The 23,760-nt window shown below is 36.8% G+C and overlaps 1 protein-coding gene across 1 annotated transcript in view; it reads right to left on the bottom strand.

Moving 5' to 3' along the window:
- Nucleotides 1-1,692: 1,692 nt before the first annotated feature.
- The window catches only part of LOC145979544 (clavesin-2-like), a 116,575-nt gene continuing 94,507 nt past the window's right edge, over nt 1,693-23,760 (bottom strand). Inside the window, exons 6-8 of the mRNA XM_083112514.1 lie at nt 9,700-9,810; nt 9,180-9,321; nt 1,693-2,717 (exon numbers count right to left, since the gene is read on the bottom strand). Coding sequence (XP_082968640.1) covers nt 2,692-2,717; nt 9,180-9,321; nt 9,700-9,810 — 279 coding nt within the window. The 3' untranslated portion in view covers nt 1,693-2,691. The remainder of the gene's footprint in view (nt 2,718-9,179; nt 9,322-9,699; nt 9,811-23,760) is intronic.

The raw sequence follows: 23,760 nt of genomic DNA, 5'->3' as shown, positions 1-23,760 counted from the left end.
GCATTTATCCCGAAAAACTTTACTTAATTTACCTTCTACTGCAGAATGTGTGTACAGACTGGGAGCCGGAAGTACGATAGGAAACCTACAAGTCAAGGACTTGTATCGCCAGGAACTTGACCTAAATACGCAGTTAACGAAAGTAGAGCAAAAAGCTCCCAATAAGGAATGGGACCTATTATGGACGTACATATTAGTACATGATAAATATGATATTAAAAGTAAAAGACATCGACTTCAATTCAGTGACACGTCATTATGTAATGTGTGGAATGAGGAAGATACAATAGAACACAGAATATCTAAATGTCGTCACGCAAGTACCATGTGGCAAATTAAGAAACATGGTAAGTATAATATGTCGTACATCAACAGCTAATTATACCACACAGACTCTAATATTACCAGATTTTAAGTATTATCATAAAACAAAATGGAATGCAATACAATGGCTTATTACCAATTCTATTTACTATACATTAAACTGCACAAATATTAGTACGCATGTAATTTTAAAGAGTTCTTACAACAAAGATTAACACAATACACTATTTTTTATAACAGAAAGAATTATGCAAATTTCCTAAAGGTTGTACATTTATAAAAAGAATGTATCTAATTTTTAACCCTGTTCATATACAATGTAATTTGTAATAATAGTGTATGTATATATATATATATATATATATATATATATATATATATATATATATATATAAATATAAAAGTTGTTAAGTTGTCAGACTGCCATGTGAGAGACCCAGGTTCGATTCCTGTTCGGGGAGAACAGGAAATATTTCCACTTGTTCAAGCAGCTTTGGCGCCCATCAAGCAAAGCATCTTATAAAGTGGCTGGGTACCTTGAGAAAACTCTGGGGATTAAAGGCAGCCAAGGGGCATGGTGCTGATCACATCACCCCTACCTTCGCCCGTGATGAAGAAAGTGTAAAAAATATGTAAAAAAAGAGTGGTTTTCTCATCACGCTGCGACGCTAAAATCCCGGGTTAGAGTCCCGCTGGGCATGAATGTTTGTGTTGTCCGTTATTGAGAGAAACTGAGAATATGAAAAATTTGATATGTATGAATTCTGTGATAAGGTGTGAATACCACCGCAAAGGGTACTCCTTTTAAAAAAGAAAAAAGTGGTTAGCACATCGCGCTGGACGCCAAGGGCCCCGGGTTCGAATCCCCATCTTCGCAATTAAGCCAAGAAGCAGATAACGCGAAGTAACATAAACTAAATCAATCAATCAATCAATCGATCTAAAGTAGACGATGTGCAACAGCTCTACAAATTTTTGAGGGATGAAGAAAAGCAGTGGATTGAACATTTATTTGATCTCTGCAATATCGGTGTCGTGTTTGTGTATCTCATTTTCATGCTGCTACATATACTTTCATTTCATGTAATTTATTTTCTGGCTGAATTTCTTTCAAATCAAGGAAGGATAAAAAATACAAGACAATAAGCAGTATAAGTTGTATTTTCGTACATTCAAATACATGTCGTTACTTCTATAGTTTATTGGATTAATGTATCAACTATAAACTCGATTTTTAACGTACCAAGCAAATATACATAAATATATTCCTTTAGCAGAGACCAAATTTATTTGTCAATTAATTGATTCCTTCTACTACCTTCAGTCTCTTTCAGTTCAACAACAAAATCTTTCTCTGCGATTTTCTGAAAATGCAATTTTCCCGTATATGCCCTCTTTCCATAGAGCACCTCAATTTATAGCATAAATCTAAGTTATATATTTTAATCAATTTCTTTCCTTGCTTCATTACATGCAACGTTACAGATGGCTATATTGAATTTTAGATTTTTGCCTGACATATATTTCAAACAAATTACATTAAACAATTCAGTTATTTGATCGACACTACTATTATATTTTTATTGCTTTCGTTATAAAACGTTAGCAGTTGTCATCTAATTTAAAATGTCTTCTCAGAATTATTCTTCGTCTGTAGTAATAAATTTGCACGAACAATGCTATGCTGGTGTTGCAATGTTATTAGTGAAAAAAATATATACATATTAACACTACATATAGGTTTGAACATCATATTTACATTAAATTTTGCATTTCGGGATTTGTACAATAGAATTTTCCTTCCACAGTTTTAGTTTATTAAGAGCTGCAGCTTTTAAGATGGAACGTGATGCAATTCAATAGTAACATTTATTTAAATTTATAAAATGTTGCTACGATATCTATTTCTAACAAATTCTGCTAACTGAGATACTACATATTTGATTATTAGGAGGCTTACTTAGATTATTACTAAAACTTTTACATAAATCATAAGCTCTTTCCTTGTCATTATTTTGACCAGTGTGGCTCACAAAATAAGCAACTGATTTGAAGAAAATTCCAACACTTGTCTGTCCATGTGCCTACGAAATGTAATGTACGTTGTTGTATTTAACTAAGTCTAGGGGTTTGATTCGTTAATGTAGGTTTAGAGGTATGCAAGTACAGCTACGGACTCAAAAATAAATCTTAACATTATAATAATACAGAATATGATAATAAGATTAACATATTTTTCTTGTCCCTTTATTTTATTTTCCTCTTTCTTCAGTGCTTTCTTCAATTCATTTGCTTAGAACTTACAATGTCTTCACCAAGATCTCAAAATATTCTATGTTTCTTCCGCATTCTTGTTCTCATTCAAGATCATTTGTATCCATAGTTAAGAATTTCTGGAAATAGATAATATATCTTCTGTAACAACTTTGTGTTTAAAATACCGTATGTATTCTTGTGCGTTTTTTTAAAATAACGAAATATAATGGAGAAAAATAAGTTAGGTAAACCAAAGGTAGACCTAGTTAATCTTCTAGGGCAATTTACAAATCTCTAGTGAGATATATATTTCTGAAATTAAAAGAAATGACTCCTATAAAAAATTAACAAACATGTACCAAATTGATATTTTGTAACAGTCCTTGTAACTTTAAATAAAATGAGGGAGACTTGGTGTATTAATGTAGTACCATGTCTTACCAATGTTAAATACTAATAAGATTTTCGTAATGTGGCCACCTTGGGAACACGGGCTACCTTTGGCTCACCTACGTTATTAGCTTTTTATTGCTAAGGATGTGGCATGATTTGGGCGCAACTTTTAACAAAAAAAAAAGTCAAACAAAGCAACTTCTATGCAGATGAAGAGGTCAGCGATTAAAACCCTGTTTCCCTGAAATTCTTCTAGGAACCAATCTCTTGCTTCCACACGTTGGCACACTCCACCATCAAAAGTACCCAGCCGACTTTATTTATCGGCAACAACACCCCTAATGCTCAGGAACAGTAACAACTTTTTATTATTTTATAGAAGATATACTTTTGTATCTATTGTAAATAGATCACATACTTTGAGAAACACTGCACATACGAGGAACGTTAGGTGTTACGTGGTAGAGCAGCCTTAGGCTATACGTCACTCAATAGAAAATATAAAGACCCTTCTATTATATTATATCCAACCAAATTCTCAATTCCTCTCTTCTTTAAGAGGCACACATACGAAGACGTGCACATCCATCATAGTAATCTACATGATATGTTAATTATTTATCAACTTCGTGGCAAAAATGAGAAGAAGAGTATTATTGAAATTTGGACTTGCTAAAAAAATTTACAATGTTTTACCTTTGAAATGTTTTCCTTGTTTTGAAGGTAGTCTTGACGGCAAGGGGAGGGGAAATGTGATCAAGGACGACAGTTTGCATTAAATGAATAATTGACTTGCTCGATGTGTATACTCGAAGAATTAGTGTCACATTCACCGTTTTGATCTCTGCGATTGTTATCAATAATTTACTTCTCTATATGTTTTTTGCCCTTCTCGTTATAAAGTCGTGTTCACGTCTTTAATGCACAATGGGCTGGCTCGTATGGACAATGCTTTACTTATGGGAAAGTAATGTGCCTGCTGTTGACATATATGTCGATTTTCAAATTTATGTGAAGTAACAAAAATACAGTATCAGAAATTTTATGTGAAACACTATAGCGAAGGGGAAAATTATTAATTTTATTACACATTATTTTTAATAAGTAAAATGGAACTTTTCATTGAAACCTAATTTTGAACATATTTTCCATTCGAATAAACACCAGTTTCACACAGCACCAGCTTAAGGGATCGTTGATAGGCTATGTAGAAGCCTGATATTCGAAGTTAATTGGCTGCTAGAGGAGTATCGTAAGAGAGGGTATATCTCTGAGGAGCTATGTGAACACTCGACCAAGCAAACGTGCTTGCCCCAGTGAAATAAGAACTACACTCACGATTAAATTTAAACACTTCAATTTTCTTGTCTGGTAGGGGTGTGGCAGAATAACAGACAAGGATTTTGGAACGTTCATTACCTGTAGAACTTGAAGTGACGCTCGGCTCGCTGGTTCGTTGATGAAACACTGATGAACACTCCTGAAATAAAACTCCTTTCCAATAGCGTACTACTCCTCGCTGTAACTCCTTTTGTAACATTGCTTGAAACTTTAAAGAAAATGAGGGAGACTGGGTGTATTAATGTAGTACCATTTGTTACCAATGTTAAATACTAATAATATTTTCGTAATGTGGGCCACCTTGGGAAATTTGACTTTAAGTCGGAGGCAGCAACTACTCAAGCCATAACTTTCTTAGTTCAACTGTTTGTATAATTCCGAGGCACCGACTGGGGGGAGAATTATTCTCTCTAGATTTTTAAATGAAAATCAAACTTTTGGCCGTTGAGAGACCTCGTCTCTCGACAACGGCGCTTTCAGCGTAAAGCTGTGTTTGTATTATCTTTCCTGCGATTCCGGAAGAATTCGTATCAGCGGAATTTTACATCCGCTGAAGATCGCAGATGTCATTTGCTTGTAAGAAGCTATTTCCAACATATTTCATACTCGGGCCATTTATATGAGGTGATTAGACTATAGGGCTATCCCACACAGCACACAAATGTCCAAAGGATATCCATAGGATATCGTTTGGATATTTGTGTCGGAAGTTTTGGATATATAATGGATATCCTGGAATGTCCAACATACATCCACTGAATATCTGCTATACGTATATCCATTTGCCCGCACAAGTGATACCCAAACGATATATTTTGGATATTTTTGTCGGAAGTTCTGGATATCCCATACATACCCTGGAATGTCCAAAATACATCTACTTTATATCTGCTGGATATCTATTTGTCCGCATAAGTGATATCCCGGAGATATTCAGAAATGGATATGTTTGGACATTTTGGATCACTTTTGGACATTTTTTTGGACATCAAGTGGGACGTAATCTCTACATTATTCTGCTTTGATTTAGACATTTTTTGTACATACTTTGAATATTATATGGACACGAAAAGTACATTTTTTGGACTACACTTGGATCTCATCTGGACATTATTTCGATATGAGAGATGCATGCAACTGTCAACCACCAATGTTTGTTGTTAATTCTCTTGTTTCTTCTTAAAAGAGCCGCTAGTCAAGTTGGATAGTTCAATGAACTAAACGATCTGTAACACATTCGTAATGAACAGGATATAGCTTCTGTTTATATAGTCATGAATAAGAAGGATTGGTCATGGGAGATTAAACTTTATTCTAACTAACTAACTAACTCTCTAGCCTTCTTTAACACGAAGGTTCATGGCTGCAGCAACACAAGACTTCCATCTGTTCCTATCCTGAGCAAGATCTATAATCACTTTTCCATCCCTACAGAATTTTTTTAGGTCCATCTCAACGTTATCCCTCCATCTTCGTATTGGCCTTCCTATAGGTCTCTTACCATCAGGTTTCCCAACAAGAATCCAGTAAACTCCTCTTACCTTTCCCATTCCTGCCACATGGCCTGCCCACCTTAGTCTTCCTGATTTGACCATTCTAATAATATCTGGACATGAATATAAATTATGTAGTTCTAAATTAGTTAACCTTCTCCACTCACTTGTCTCTTCATCCCATTTAGGTCCAAATATTTTCCTAAGGATTTTATTTTAAAATACTCTCAATTTGTGTTCCTCTTTCAATGTAAGGGACCAAGTTTCGCATCCATATAATAATACAGGCAAAATTACGGTTTTGTATATTTTAACTTTTAGTTTCTTAAACGAGAAGACAAAAGACAATAGTTTATGAAGAGAGAAGTAACATGCATTTCCCGAATTAAGGCTGTTTTTATTTCTTCTTTAATATCATTTCATTTGTTAGTATTGTTATTCCTAAGTATTTGAGTTTGGAAACTGGTTCAAACGAGTTCTTATCAAAAAATTAGATTTTGATTATTACCTAACACTTGGTTTAGTCCTCTATGCATATATTTAGTCTTCTCCTTGCTAACTTCTAAACCTATATATCTTCAGCTGCTTTGAAAAATATATTAGAATTATTCTTAATTGTATTTATATCATCCCTTATAAGTCTACATCATCTGCATATGCTAACAACTGAGTCACAGCGTTTAATTTTAATCCTTCGTTAGTTTCTTTTACCTTCCTAACAGCATATTCTAAGGCAAAATTAAAGAGCATTGGAGATAATGCATCTCCTTGTTTTAACCCATCATGAATTATAAATTTGTCAGACTCATTAATACCCACACGAATTTTACTTTCTGTTTCACTGGTGCATACTTTTATCATATTAACAATCTTCTTAGGTATTCAACTTTATTCACTGCTTTATATTTTCTTCTCATCCTTATAGCTTAATGTTCACACATCTTTCGAAGTGTGTTAAAACACAATTTTTCATTATATTTATAATAATATATACAATTAATTGTGTTACGAAAAAAAACTTTAGTTTCTCTTATACATTTTGCCAGTGCCATCTAGTGACTGCAGCCCACACAACACAAAAATATCCAAAGGACATCCATTTGATATACCTGGAAAATTTTGGTCGGAAGTTCTCGATTTCCAATATACATCCATTGGACGTCGCTTGGATATCCATTTGCCCGCACACATGATATCCACAAGTGGATATATTTTGGACCTCTCCGGTTCACTTCCAAGATAAAGTATGAGAAAGTATACACAACGGGAATACTATGACAATTTTCTAATATTCGAAACACATCATATTGGAAAACAAGTTCTGGATCAGTTCTAGACATGTATTAGATATCCAGAATTGGATGTATTTTGGTTATCCCGTTTTGGACAAGATCTAGATATGTTTTGGATATCCTGAATTGGATGTGTCTTTATATCCCGTTTTGGACAAGATCTTGATATGTATTGGAGATCTAGATTTGAATATGTTTTGGATATCCCGTTTTGGACAAGATCGGCATATGCTTTGGATATCCAGAATTGGATATGTTTTGGATATCCCGGTTTTGGACAAGATCGGAATATATTTGGATATCCAGAATTGGATGTGTTTTGGATATCCAGTTTTGGAAAAGATCTGGCGACGTATTTGATATTCGGAATTGGACAATGTTTCTGACAGCCAGTTCTACACACGTTTAGGCTGTGTATTTAGATATCAAGAATTGGTCGAGTTTCAGATATCCAGTCCTGAATATCTAATAGACGTTCCAAGGTTATCCAGAATTGGATATCCAGAAATGGATATCTAATGGACATCCAATGAATATCCATAATATCCATGTATCTGATCTGGACATTGTGGATATCTAAAGGATATCACGGGGAGATTGGTGCTGAATGTGATGGCATCCGGGGTCCTGGGTTCGAGTCATGCCTTCGGCATGATACGCATTAAGAACGTAAAGCATTCCGTAAAATCGGAGTAATTGTTACGAAAGAATCGACACTACTATACAATTGTCAATGGTGATGGATGGAGGTGCTGAGAATTTGCCAATATTTTTAAAAGTACGCATGTCTATAAAATTAATTGTCGTTTAAAATTTGTGGATTTAATTTTTGGGCTTAGTGGAAAGTGTCGTATCTGTCGAAATATTGTTTCATAACTTTACGTAAAACTCACAGCAACAAAGTTGTAAAGATAATGATGAACTTATCATTTGTCTTCACTGAAAAGATCCCAGAAGCATTACTTCCCCGTAAATGCAGTTTCTTTTCAAGCTGACCAGCGCTGGAAGTAAGGAGACGGACTGCCGTGAGTCTTAGCAATGTGTTATCTGTTGGCACGTTATAAAGTAAGTGTTACAGATTAAGGAACACTTATTATGTAACATAAAACTGTATAACTGCGTTAACACATTCGATAAATAAATGTTACTTTACGAAATAGAGGAATTATGCTTGCATTTTGTAAGAGTCTGCGTGTTTTGTTAAACCTGATTAATGATAAACGCCCCACACTTTCTTGATCCGGTCGATTGGGGGTGACGTGATCAGCATCACGCCCCTGACCGCCTTTACCCCCCAGGGTTTCCCCCCAGGTACCCATGTTATTCGACGCTGAGTAGGCGCCGGGGCCGCTTCCAACGTTAGAAAAGTTTCCGGATTTGAACCGGCTGGGGATCGAACCAGGAACCTTGAGCATGGTAGTCAGACGCGTTACTGACTGAGTAACAAATAATAATTCAACACTAACAACTATAACAAATGTAACAGCAACTATAACATTATACAATATATGCAACGTGTTTATTGTGAAAGGAAGGAAGCGCAGTAATCCGGACCAGCGATAAGAGCTAGTGCACCTTACATGGCAAAACAGTACGGTTTCTCCATGAGAGCCATTGGGCCTTCAGGACGGGAAAATTAAGGGGGGCAAACTATCCTCTGAGTTTTGGTTGGTTTTGTACATCCGACGATTCACTCCCTCCTGTGGTGTGATTAACACCATTTGGAATATACGACACTTGCACATTCGCATGTACGTGAGTAGATACACCGGACCAAACACTGAAAAAACCTGATGAAAACCTCTCACATTTTAACGTATCCACTTCCAGACCACAAATGTATTTTTATGCTGCAAGAAAAAATACCAAATTTGATAATTATGCTTTCTTGTAGGTTAAGGCATCTAGTAACTTGGGTCAATTAAAGAAAAACTGTATTTTCAATCTCTCCCAACAACACTTCTGTTGTCAATTATTAATGTCTGGTAATAAAGCGATTACACTGTATTTTGATAATTTTACTCCTCCTTTTATTTCCTTCCATTTAATCTAATAGCGAACACAATTGTTTGTTACTCACCCTTTAGAGTTTCTTCTGAAGACTTCAATAATTCAATACCAGGCGAGTTGTCTATCCTTTTCAAACCACCGTATTCTACAGGCATAATTTCTGGTATCAAATTTTCATCGAAGTTACTGTTAATTCTTCCATGAATGAAAACCTAATTAATCAAAATAAAATCTTAAAAACACACTTTGTTTCTAATGTTCAAAATGGCAAAAAAATATAACTAACTGTGCTAATATGTATACAGTGCAGAACAAATTACTTCTGTTGTAAAATATTTCACAATCCAATTTAACAAATGTCGTGCTTTTGAATTGAACAAATAGAATATTCATCAGCAGGTGATATTCCAATGCTTTCAGATTACAATATTTTAAAAAATGTGAAATTTCTATCCTGATTTATATTATAGAGACTACGTTCATATTGTCGCAAGGAATGCATTGAGTACAATAAACAGATACCTTAAATGTTACAATAAATAGAGAGCAAAAGACAAAATTAAACAAAAATGTTTCAACTAATACCTTACCCTATTCCTAATCTTTGCACTAAGAAATGGTTTGAAGAGAGCATATATTGCTCCGATGTAGGAAGGTACGTTTATAAGGTGGAAGGCTTTACTTCTAATGGGAAAAGTTTCCTGAAATTAAAATAAAGAATATAAATTTTGTGCTTGTGAAGTCCTACTCCAGTAAGTATACGGACTGTGTCTGTGTGTGTGTGTGTATATGTATATATATATATATATAATTTTCATACATATATGTATGTTTGTATGCACGTTGTACGATAGGCTATACGTGTCGGGAAACAAATTCAACAACGTTTGGGTGCTGGTAGATATAAAAATAATGACGTAACTTTTCTTCATAAACTGTACATCGAAAGCGCTTAATTTCTGAGCTTTAAACGTTTAAAATCTAACCTGTATGTATGCAACTGAACTCAGCAAAAGATTGCTCTGACATAACTTCAGTTACTCGTGACAGGGTTCCACTAGCGTCCCTAGTCAAGAGAAACGATTTGAATACAACAACTTGGGAGTCTTACCTAAGCAAAATATATACAAAATAATAATTATGCTTTGGATGATAAAATAAGTATTTTTAGTATTATCAAACAGACCAAGACAAATAATTTCAATAAGTAGGATCTGAAATTCAAGTGTGATAATTCCAAAATGCTTCGATAATGAAATCGACGAACGGAAAAATGAAAATATAATGTTTTGGGCGCCAAGTTTCGAACCCTCAGACTGTAATGCTTTAGCAATTTATTTATTTGAAAATTTTTCTTAGATGTGTTAGCGCAACAACATATCCATAACTTAATACGGGACAAGACCAGTTACAGCGCCTTGAATAACGTAGTGTGGAAAACGACCCAAGAAACTGGTTCCCCGAGACGATGACAAGTAGATGGCAGTGCGATCGACCCAGGTGCTAATTTTGTTGTGAAAAAAATGCGGCTTAGTTAGTTTTTGGAATATATTGTGTAGATTTGTTTCTCTAGAAAGGCGGTAAGTGAATTGATGGAAACAGTTATATTTGTGGAGTGATTTACACGAAATTGCATTAATTTGGAAAGAAAAGTAAAATAAATAAATAAATAGCATGCGTAACACAAGAAGAAACATCGCAATGTGATTCCGGACGTCAGGTCTTGGACTGTGTATTAGAGTTTATTTTTCTATGTTATTAGAATATAAATAGTATCCTGAGAGATATTTCATACCGAGGCGACAAACCACAAGTGTCGCTTGAAAGCGAGCAGTCGGAAATCAATGCAGCCTTTCGAACCGTAGGGACAAAAGCTCTGACTGCACCGTTTCCTCAAGGAGACTTTACACCAAAGCGACACGCGACAAACGATACGAGGATTTCACACCAAAGCGACACGGGTCATTCGGTGCAAGGCAACTTACATACCGAAGTGACACATGTTGCTTGGAAAGGAGCCAATCAAGAGCAACATTTCACATCGTAGCGGCATGACGGGAAGCACAGGCCAGCAGCGTTCGGTTGGTGAAATCCTCAAGCGATAACTTTCGCGTGCCGCTTTGGTGCGCAATCTCACTAAAGCAAGACAGTCATTGCATCGCGTATGCGCGAACAACAAACCACGGCAACATGTTGCAAGCTATTGAGGAAATGGCCCAGTTTGAGCGACGCACAAGCGACAAAGCGACACGTGTGGCTTATCGTGTCGCCTAGATCTGTTGTTGTAATGTGCGGTTTATCGTGTCTCCTATCTGTTGTTCGCAAGCAACGCTTGCCAATAGACTGAAGCCACCATGTCGCTTGTCACTTAGTTGGGAACTCCCCTTGTAGCGCGTCGCTTCGGTCTGAGCACCCTTCCTTTAAGGAGCTTTCCGACCGAAGTAACAAGTAGCACGCGAATACGCCATATGAACGTGTCGTTTGCTGTTTGGACACTCATGTGCAATGAATGCTATTTTACAGTCTGGAAGTGTGTGTCACTAGTGTGACAGTGTGAACATCCCGTGTCGATTGTCCAATTGGTTTGAAAGTTGCCTTACACTCATGTCGATGGCACTAAGAAAGTTTTGTGGGGTTCCCCTTGTCGTTTCATGCAATCATCATCGCCGTGATTAGTTTAAAGCGAAAGAAAAGAGACAGTAAATATAAAAAATACAAATAAATGATGATGATGATGATGATAATAATAATACTGAACCTAATTCATACACAAAAATTTAGTTGCCAAGAACATTCCACGCGTATTTTTTCTCCCGTATTATTAACGAAAGTATGACGATAACAGGACGTGGTCGACTGTCTAGAATGTTCGTTAATATCTTCGCGACCACTGTACCAAATATCATAGCAATTATCACATTCATAGAAATGCTTCATGTAAAAGAATCAGACGTTGCAGCGAAAACTCCATTTACTTCCATTATAAGCAGTCGAACACCAAGCACCGAGGTCAACACCAGCGCCTCTAGCGGATCATTTTCGAGTGGAACCAGCCTGAGAGCGCAGAAGCATGCCGTTTTCCACACTACGTTATTCTAGGCGCTGTAGACCAGTGAAAAGTAAAGATGTAGAGTGTTCCCATATTCTTTGCACTACGCCTTGAAAGCTATGGAGTTAGGGCCCCACACTTTATTCATCACGGCCGAAGGTGGTTGTGATGGGATCAACACGACGCCCCTGCAAGCCTTTACACTCCAGAGTTTTCTCCTGGTACACACTTTATACGGCATCGTAGTTGCTTGAACAGGTGGGAAAATCCCGCCAAGGATCAGTTGTCAAATGGCCTAACAACTGAGCTATCTTACTGGAATGAAAATAATAAAATGATCCTACGTTCAAAATCTCCAATTATTCGATTGCATATCAATTTGCTGTCTCCAATTAGCAGGGTTTAACTGAATCACCCTCTGTGTGAAGCATGACTTAGAACATAAGGAAATCTAGCAAAGTTTATACATACTACAAGTCCATGTTGCACGGTTAACAGTAATCAAATATAATTTATTATTGTGAAGAAAGACTAATTATTAAAACAGAATAAACAAGTTCTTGCGAAATATAGTTTATCTCTTTGACAAACCTAGATAGTAAAATAAAGGTGTATGTTACTCTGCAATTCGGAATTCTTTATCATATTTGGAAAATCATATCACCAAGTTTTCATAAATACATAAATATTTTCATGCAATCTCTAACATACCTTCAGAGTGAATATTACTTTTCTTTCTTTTACGCTTTTTATTACAATCTGTAGTGATAATGATATAAAGGCGGTGGGAGTATCCACCATTATTTTACTGGTTCAATTTATTTTTTAAAAAAATAGTTGTCTTATAGTGTACTAGTGTTATATTTAGGAATATATACCTGATACATTTGACCTATTGTTCTGCATGTGTTATTTGATTTGGATTAGATGTGTTCCATTGCGTAATGCTATTCTTCGAGACCTACCACTATTCTATTCATGGAAAATTACATACAGTTCAATGTTTAAAGATAGTCGTGGAGTTAACATTCACTTTATCATATAGTATTGATTATCACGGGCATGTATAGTACATTCCATGTCTGTGGTGTTTCCATCCTTACTACAAGCGTATTGAATTTATGCTAAACTTGTCCCGTGCTTTGATTAATTATAAACTGGAGATTTTTATTCGGTAATGTACTGGTGATTCTATACGGTAGTTCAGCAAATCGTCAAGTTTTTAACACTGAAATACGAGTGTGTGAAATTTAATAGTGGCGACACTGTTGTATATACGCCATGAAACGGAACCGGTGCTTCTCACTAATACCACATGTAAGTTCGATACTTAGCCTGCCTCCCAATAAATTGACTATTTCTTCCAACACGCATGCGCAGTGACGAGAGGATTAGAGTATTGATGGAGTTGGCGGTCTGAAGATGTGCAGTCAGATATCCACTGACGTCAGAGTTTGACATGTCCTTCCCGGACGTATGAACAGGCTGTTAAAGTACACCATCCCGCCTAGTATATATTAATCTTGTTGTTGGAAGTTAATGGAAGTGCATGTGTGATAATTTTTGTGCTGCTGTTACTGTTACTTTTAGTGCGTTTCCTTAAGATGTAATTTGGAATTAACGATTGGGGGGAGGGAAATATTAAATTACAGAATCTCCATTTCAACGAACCGAGAAGTGGACAAAAATTGGATAATTTTTATAAATATTAAAATTACAAGCATGTTTTTAGTGGTATAATAGCAGGTAAAATGAAAGATCTTACATGGAAGATTTTACCTTGCTCTGAACCAAGCCAAAAGGCATTTCACACCGATCTAATACATTCTCCAATAAATTTCAAAATGTTATTGAATGTTTCATGTCGATAATTTGACCAATGCATCAATTCTTGACGCTGAGAAGATATTTTCTGCAACTACCTCTTCTCTTCAGTAACTTCTGTTTATCTCTTCTCCTTCTCCTTCTCCTCTCCCCTCCTTCTGCTCGCTCTGCTTTTATCTCATATCGCCTTCCCTACTTTTCTCGCATCTTATCTCCATCCCACTCATCTCCACTGCACTTTTCTCCTCTTCTTTTTGTTCTTCTCTTTTTCTCTCCTTTACTTTACTCTCCACTCCCCTCTTCTCGTCTCCTCTTCTCTCTTCTTTGCTCCATTTTACTCATCTCTCCTAGAATCTTTTTCCATTCTCCTCAGTACATCTCCTCTCCTCGTCTATCCTATCTTTCTTCTCTCCTCTACTTTTCCTCTTCTCCTTTCGCTTTCTCTTTCTCCTGTCCTTTGTCACCTTTCGTTTTCTCTAACCTCTTTTCCTTTCTCTAGACTCATCAGCGATGAAATACTAGAAAACCTATTTTTTTCTTTCAGAAAGAATTTTGTCACATGCGATATAATGAGTGATATTTTTAATAATTTTATACAATAATACTTGTTTTTTATTTCTTTCGCGTATTTTATAAATATCTATTGTGCATGTGGCAACCCTGAAATTGAGCCTAACTCTACACGAAACCCACCAACGCCTTGTGTAAATTGGGTTGCCTAGTTTAAAATGTCGTTGTCCTAAAACTTTTGAGAGACACTGTACATGTAAGTGGACATGTTTCTTATTGATACTATATAGATTTGTATTTTATTGTGAGGTAGTATTTTCGTATAGATGAAAGTGTGTAGATGCATCACGGCACCGAGGAATCAGATATAAGTAGCGGAGTTGGGTGACTTGTGACCTTTGTACTCGAAACTCTGATAAATGTGGAATCCGTATAACCGTCTTTTCCTTAAACACCCGAACCTTGGGACGAGAAGGTGTAGCTCCGAGTTGTTACTTTGTGAAGACGAGGCTAAATAGACCCATTTACCAAGCAAGTCTAGGGACGGATCTTGTCAGTGCCACTGCAACGTGTGGGGCACGAAGTATATATCAGGTGGTTCTTCTGAAATTTCGAAAAATCGAGATGGCAACAAGGAAGTCTAAACGCAATTCTTTGCCGACTATTGTGAAAGAACATCGAATGTTGAACTCCAATCAAAATGAAAAAAAAAATGAACCTTTAAGTGCGTTTCTTGCAGCCAGGGAAACATTTCGTTTGTGAATTTGATGCCGAGTCCTTGGAGGGTGAAAGCTTGGATACCGTTCTCTGCAAAGGCTGCCAGGGTAACAAACAGGATAATCATGAACCTTGCATTGAACTTTCTCCATGGTTGATAGCTTGGTCCTAAATGTAAGAAAGAAAAAGAAGAAATGAAAAAGCAGAAGAAGAAAGAAAGCGACAAGAAGAGAAAGCAGAAAAAGAAATAAAGCAAAAAGCAGAGAAATCAGAAGAATAAAGAAAGCGACATGAAGAGAAAGCAGAAGAAGAAAGAAAGCGACAAGAGAAATTAGAAGAAGAAATAACGCGACAAGAGGAGAAATTAGAAGAAAAAGAAAGCAAGAAGAAGATAAAGCAGAAGAAGAAAGAAAGCTAAAAGAAAAGAGAGCAGAAGAAGAAAGAAAGCGACAAGGAGGGAAAGTAGAAGAAGAATGGAGGCGACATGCTGATAGAGCAGTAAATGAAGAACGGTGTAACCGGCTGAATGAAACTCTAAACGAGGAACAGTCACAAAATAGTGAGAAGTGGGAGATACTCCACACAATTCTTACAGCAGAACGAGAGCGTAAAATGGAAGGAATTTCTCGTTTCATGGACACTCTGAGAGTGAGTGTAACCGAGGTTATGGAACAAATTACGGCTTATCTAGGAAGAAAATGAGGATGTAAGTTCTAAGATTTCTAAGTGCTTTGAGAGGTTAGAGAATTTTGGTGAAGAACTACGTCAAGGAAAGAGTGAGATTTAATCTTTTTGTAAAGGAAAAAATACTAGCATTTCCAGCTTCCGTTAAGAAGTAACCAACTATATAACCAGCATGCGTGAAGAAGCTAAAAGGGAACAAAAGGATAAATTCGACAGCATTGAAAAAATAACACTTACATGGCCATATTGTTACGTCAGGTGAAATCAAACGTGGAACAAAACATAAGCTTACTGCAAGACAGAATTCAAGAACTTAACGTAAATCAATCTCAACAAGAAACCGCTGTTAAGTCACCTTATGGCAGTGATATCCATCAGTCATCTGAGGAGACGTCACATTACGTTGAGTGTGGGGGTGCACCCGGACCTGAGTACGAGAAAAGTCTCAGTGAAGTGTAATGTTAAGCCCACAAAGGATGATCCAAATGTTTATGATTGGGAAGATAGAGCTAATAGCTGTAGAGCTGTAACCTGCATTGGTAACTCTGATGTTGGTTGTGTTAGAAAAACGTCGTCGAAGAGAGAAGAACTTCGGAAGAGGCGAAGGCCCGGGAAGAACTCAACTCCATCTTCTTCGGATTCAGATTTTGATGAAACAGTCTGTGGACGATATGTTAAATTACCACGGATATCTGACTTAAATCAACTCCTTAAGTTCAGTGGTAACATTGAAACTCAGAGGGCACAGAAGTGTTTGAAGGAACTAAATGTTAACTTTGAGCGTATACAAGTTCCAGAGAAACATCGTCTTCAGTTACTATCCAGATTATTCATCGGTCAAGCCGAACATTGGTTCCAGGCCCATTACGAAGAATTTAAAAGTTTCCATGGTTTTTGTAAGAAGTTTACTGCTACATTTGCTTCAGAGGAAGCAAAACAAAGACAACTGGACATCTTAAGAAATAGAAAGTACTATAAATGCTCGAATCAAACAATGGAAGAATATGCGTGGGGAATATATGTTGGTTTTAAGAATCTTTCTGCAGTACTCATAGAAAGTGAAATCTTGAATTTGATAATTAGACAGATACCTTATAAAATCAGACAACTTTTCATGATTAACCCCTTAAGACAATGGAAGAGTTATCAGCATTCCTGAAAATATATGAAGTGAATGTGGAGGCCGAAAGCTATAGAGCAGATTGGTTTAAGAGAAATGTTGCTGGGAACAGTAATATTGTCAGGTTTAGAAACCAGCAAACATTGCAGAGAAATTCAGCGTTAAGACAAGTTGTCCAAGAAAACCACGGAACTAGGGAAAGAAACTTTAAGAATGACATCCGTACCCACGAGAAACAAAGGTAAAGGTTTAGGTAAAGTTCTCCCCTGTGCTTAGCACCACGCCACGAGAAACAAAGAACCGGTAATAATGGTTACCGTCGAACTAGGGAATTTAGAGGAAGGACATGGACTCGAAGTAGGCCTAATAGACAAGAACCAAGATCCGATCCCGAGACGAGAATATGAGTAGAGGTTACGTCGAAAGAAGAATAAACTCAGCATTTCCTCCTACAAGAAGAACCTGTGATTCACCTAACCGGCGATTCACAACTTCAGGGTCTCAGGCGTATGAGTCAGAGTTCTAGAGGACCTTTGAACAACAAGATGCGATCAGACTCGTCAGTACTATTGGAATGTTCCATTAGTTCCCTCTAACAAAGGTATAAATGGGACTCATGTTTGTGCAAGAAAGTAGTAAGGCACAATTAGTGAGGGACAACTCCAAACTTCTGCAGCCTTCAACAAAGGAGCCTGTAGATTTAGTTCACTACCAGAATCTAAAGAAGTTCACCTGTTCCCAGGAACGACGGAGTGAAATCCTTGGAAAAAACACGATTCCTTGCGATTAGTGTGGAACCTGAGAGTTGTCAAATTATACGCACCCACTTATTGTATCATTTTAAGTGTTTAATATGTTTAATACGTTAATTGTCTATGATGACGTAATTTGTTTTGTTCAATTAGGTAGTCTGTTATGGTTATGGACTAACATTAAAACATTTGATTGTGGAGTTGTGAGGTGAGAGATATTATGAATGTTGTTGGAGAATGGAAGTGATCAGAGGGGGCCACTCCGCGACTTGCACGTTATTGGCTAGAGCTTGTGACGTCACCAAGAGGACACAAGCGGAAGAAAGCTATGCGGAGAATGTAGCAGATGGCCCATGAAACGCTGTGTTTTCTTGCATCTTTTGATATTATACACCAAAGCTGTTAATTTAATTTGACAACAATAGATCAAATACTCGATAGAAGAATACACTTATTCCGAAACAATGCATAGTTTATTTTTCAGACATTATTTGCGTGATGTCTTGTCCCTGTAGGCTGTAGTCCACTGCCGGCTTTTCTTTCCAGCTAACCTATTGCATTTATTTTAAATATCTAATTCTAAGTAAAGTTCTTGTCCGGGCATATTCTGATATGACTTTTTACTGAATGTCCTGGAATTTCCCTTTAATATTTTTACGCTACTTTTAAGATTCTCCAGTTGATCGCCACGATGAGGATAAATTTGTTTTTGTTACTTAGCGTCTTCTTCTACTTTTGGCTAATCGCGACGAACAGGATTAGTGATGTTTAGTTTAAATTGACTCGCTACAGACACGTATCCAAGGGGGAGCTTAGGGGACTCAAGCCCCCCCGAAAGTTTGCAGTTTACAATAGATAAAATGAGGTTTTTGGTTTATTGTGGTGGTAAATAAAATAATGTGACGATAATTTAAGGAGAGAAATAATTATCGAGTCAAGCACGTATCCAAGGTGGGAATCAGGGGGCTCAAGCACCTCCTTCAGGAAATTACGCTACATAAAATTAGGTTCATGGCTTCTTGAATAATGTGATGATAATTTGAGAGAAATAATTATCGAGGCAAGACACAGAATGTTCTATAATCCTGTTATTGTTAATAGCGCGTATGCAAGGTGGGATCAGGGGGTTGGAGTCCCCCCTTAATTTTTTTCAGTTTACACTATATAAAATTAGGACTTTTTGTTTTCTTGAATAGTGTGTCGATAACATAAGGAGAGAAATACTTACCAAGGCAACACGGAGAATGTTCTATCACCCTGTTGTTGATAATATTGCATTAAAACTTTTTTTGAGCTTTCGGGGTTGTCGCAGCACTATGTAGCTAAAGACTTGTCAGCATTTGGAAGCTGCAAACGTAGCGCCACACGTAGGGCGATTCATTGTATTTTTTTAATATCTGGAAAGCGCAAGAGGAAACGTTCTTGAATAAGAGAAGGAGTCGAACTACTGGCAACATTAACGTTTTATCTGCGGAATGTTCTAGAATATAATGAGGTTAAAATACGCGGCTTCAATTTCCAAGTTGATCTGTACAACAGAATCGGTTAATGAGAATTCAAAGGTAAGTGTGACAGTTCATATGCCGATTAGTGATCAGTCAGTGTCCATTGGTGGCTTTATAAGATCTAGTGATTCGAAGATGAAAAGGACTAAATACCGTAAAGTAACGAAGTCTACTACTAGTTCCAGTTGGGGTCCAAAGCTGAAGACATTAACGACAGCGGAATTTCCGGAGCCTCAGTGTAGTGCTAGTTCGGGTCGAGGGTAGGGATGGCCAGATCCGGACCCTGGCGGATCCGGATCCGGATCCGTTTTGCCATCCCACATGCGCTTCTTTGGAAAGTAAGAATGTGTTTATAACATATTGTTACCTGCAAATATACATATCTATATATATAATGTACATACATACACATATATAAATAGTGTGTGTGCGCGCGTGCGCGATTTGTAATTAATTAATACACTTACACGGGAGGTCTATGTCGCCCCCTCCGATTTCCATGAAACTTGGCAGGTGTATAGTGGGGCCCAAAGGAAGAAATACGTGTTTTTGTGTTTCAGTTTTTCTTGTATGTACGCATTGCTTGCATGATAGAATTATTTTCCTGTAGTTTACGGTTATTACAAGCATAAGAAAACAGTTTTTTCTTTGTGACGTTTCAGGAGAACACACGCTCCTTTCATCAGACATTTATTTTCATTTTGACTAAAGATACAGTTATAACAACTCGCTACCAGATGTGGAAACCACAGGAATATATAATATAAGTTGTTCATGTTCAAAAGATTATGTGGGACAAACAGCAAGGAAAATGGCAATAAGATGGCACGAACATGATTTGGACATTATAAATCTAAACCCAAGAACAGGTTTGTCAACTCATATCATCGAAGAGAAGCATTTGATTAAAAAGAGAAGGGTTTTAAAAAGATTAACGGGAAACACAGAGTTGAATGTCTGGGAAGCCTCGTTCATTGCAGAAGAACACTGGAATAAATTAAATAATGAAAATGGTAACATAGATCCAGTGTGGAGTTTCCTTTTTCACAAATGGAGTAAGCCACCATCTTTAAAATTTAATATAACAGAAAACATCAAGAGACTTTGTGAAAACAATGATGAATTTGAATTACCTGATGATATTTGGGATTCATAATTTAAAAAATTCTAAAATAAAAATAAAATAGACTGCTTTTTTCACAGTTAAGTTGCTATATTACAACAATGTAACATTGACAACATCCATTATATAACAGATTCTTTTTGTTTAAAAATTACTAACCATTGTTATAACTGTATCTTTAGTCAAAATGAAAATAAATGTCTGATGAAAGGAGCGTGTGTTCTCCTGAAACGTCACAAAGAAAAAACTGTTTTCTTATGCTTGTAATAACCGTAAACTACAGGAAAATAATTTTGTGTTTCAGCTAAAAAAAAACTGTTTTAGGGGGCAAAACCCCCTCAAAAGTCAAGATGAAGACAAATTGACGCGGGGATCTGACCCCTGTGTGCCACTCCGATTTCCATGAAACTTGACAGGTGTATGGAGGGGCCCAAAGGAAGAAGTACGTGTTTTTGTGTTTCAGCTAAAAAAACGGTTTTAGGGGGCAACCCCCCCCCCCCCTCAAATGTCAAGATGAGGAGAAATTGAAGTGGGGATCCCGAACTTTCGGATCCGGATCCAGATCCGTAACTTTTGGATCCCGAGGGCCGAAGGGATCAACAACAATCCAACAATCAACAACCAACAATTTGTGTATTACTCTGTACTGTTTGTGATCCACATGGATTTGTGATCATCCCTTCATCCATTTCATCTACTCACCATTTATTTTCATCTTTGCGATTAGCCAAGGGGTAAATTATTGAAATAAAACAAAAGCAATACAAATACAAAACAAAAATAATGGAACGATTATGCTGTTACGTTTTCCTGTATTTTAGTTAGGCACGTCGCATTTATCAGCCAACAGTCAGAGATTGCTTTTCGGTCGAATGATACTTCTAATAATAGGAGGTAAATGCAAGCTGAGAATTATAATTTGGTCTCTTATGCACCTGAGTTGAGGATCTAAATTTTTAGATTTTATTTGTAACAATATTTACTACTGCGAGGAATTATAAAGAAACTTACGGCTAATTTCGGCACTGACTTCCTATTCTGTAATAGTTACATTTGTTGTAAGAACATAATACATTAATTTACTTTGTATAAATATTACATTATCCATCGCTTTTCCAAATTAAATCTCATACCATATCCAACACACACATAAAATGTGTTTTACTAATAATACAGTGCGTAATTAGAAAATAAGTCTTGTGAAGGAACACAAATACGGCTTCCCCGATGGCCTAGTGGTAGCGCCGTCGCCTTGTAGTCAAGGGGTCCCGGGTTCGATACCCGGTGTAGGCACATATTGGTTCGGATCCAACATTAAACTGTAGAGGTCCATTCCCAATTAGCCTTTCTGTGCAAATAGCGGACTTAAAACGCCAATTCAATCAAGCAACACAAATGAAATATTAAATCTAGTTTGTTTTTTTATTTGGTTTATTTTACTTCACTTTTCTGCCACTTTTGGCTAATTGCGAAGATGGGGATGAGTCATGAGGATGAAATTGATGAATGGACACTCACAAACAACCAAGCCCGGCCGGGATTCGAACCCGGGACCCTTGGCGTCGCAGCGCGATGTACTAACCACTCGGCCACAGGGTCGGGCGCAGTATGTTTGAGTTGAGTCAAACAAATTTCATAATGTGTCAGTATTCTAGCGGCATGTATTCAAATGTGTACTAATACAGGGCTAAGGCCTACCTACCGACTGCCGGCCTCACTTCCACCTGCCGAGACGGGAGATCATCCAACTTGTTACGAGGTGACGTGTGGTCAGCACGACGATCCCCCTATCATTTTTGTAAGTTTCCATGACCGGATTACGCTACTCATTCGTAGCTCTTCAATTTCCTCACAATGGTGGGTGGTCACAGGTCCCATACACAGTCCGAAACCTCAGAAGGGAAGTTGTTACGCTTCCTCTATAAGACTCAAACCTGCGCGTTCCGTAGCCACAGCCCAAAGCATGACTTCTTAGACCGAACGGCCACGGTGTGCGACTAAATATGCGCTAAGTTTTAAAAGCAAAAGTACCTTCTGCGCGTTGTAACATGCCATGAATGAATATAGGGATTATGATTCACAATCTCGACCATTTATGAAGGTGGTGTTAGCATCACGTTCCGGCTCCCAAAATACTATTTTTTTAGACCCCTGGTGAACCTCAAAACAGTCTTCATGCAAGGACGTTGCTGAGAAAATCCCCCTCGAGACCAACCACCCTGGGAACAGAATCCTCGTCTTCAGAATGACAGTAAGATTATTTACCGACTGAACCAACGAGGCTTTTTAAAGCACATATAAAATAAATTAAAGCCAGCAAAATAGTATTATATTTGTACGATATATTTAAATTATAATAGAATAGACGTGTATACAACACATTATATTGATAATACAAAAATCATTGATAAATTTTTCCTTGCTTTGATAAGTATGCTATATATTGAATAGCTTCTTTGGGCATTATTTACATGACAGCTCTTCTCATTGATTGACGAGAAGATTGAAAGGATGTGCAGGGGAGAAACGTCTGTCCTGTAAATCGTACATTATATTTTTAGTACAATTTCTCAACAAACGCACATAAAGTAAAGTAACACAGTGCAATTGTTAATTAGTGTTGGCTACCTACGAGATGTTCAAAGTATTATTTTCGCGGGCGATGTTTCAACTTCAAAGCTAATAAATCTTATCTTGCACTCAATATTCAATGAAGCAATACTTAGAAACTGAGTTCGGATTGTGTAAAGGTTTTTAAAAGTTGCATACGTGATGATATGGAAGGCGAGTTGGAAGTAAGGCCAGAGGCGCAACCAAGATTTTTTGTCTGGAGGGGGCAAGTGCCAGGATAAACGTACCAATAATAATAATAGTAATAATAATAACATTAATAATGACATTATTATTACTAATGGTAGTAGTAGTAGTAGTATCAAAGACGTTATTATCCTCATAAATTACGCAAAAGGGAGGTAGATGTCTGTGCTAAAGCATTTATTTGGAACAAACGATTTGAAATATTTTTTCAACACCAGAAATAATAATTGACAACAAGCACACAAGCTGTATTTTTGAATGGCAGAAAATGAATGTTAAATGCATGCCGAAGATATTTTTTTGTACATATAACATGTATAACTTTCATATGTTTTACACATATGCAACATGGAATGACATAAAATAAGAAAATACATATGCAAGATGCTAACACTAAATTATATATTCAAAGTTTACTCATTACATATGTACAGAACATCTTTAAATACATCACATTACAGAAAACAATTATATTGCGAGCGAAGCGAGAAAGAAAATTTTTAGATCCAATTTTTGCAATTATTTGGCGCCCATGGCCGACTCCCGCTAC

This window comes from Lepisma saccharinum, chromosome 26, assembly GCF_977018435.1.
Source record: "Lepisma saccharinum chromosome 26, izLepSacc3.1, whole genome shotgun sequence".
Classification (NCBI taxonomy): domain Eukaryota; kingdom Metazoa; phylum Arthropoda; class Insecta; order Zygentoma; family Lepismatidae; genus Lepisma; species Lepisma saccharinum.
Note: the sequence above shows the minus strand (reverse complement) of the source record. Positions and strands in the feature narration are given on the sequence as shown.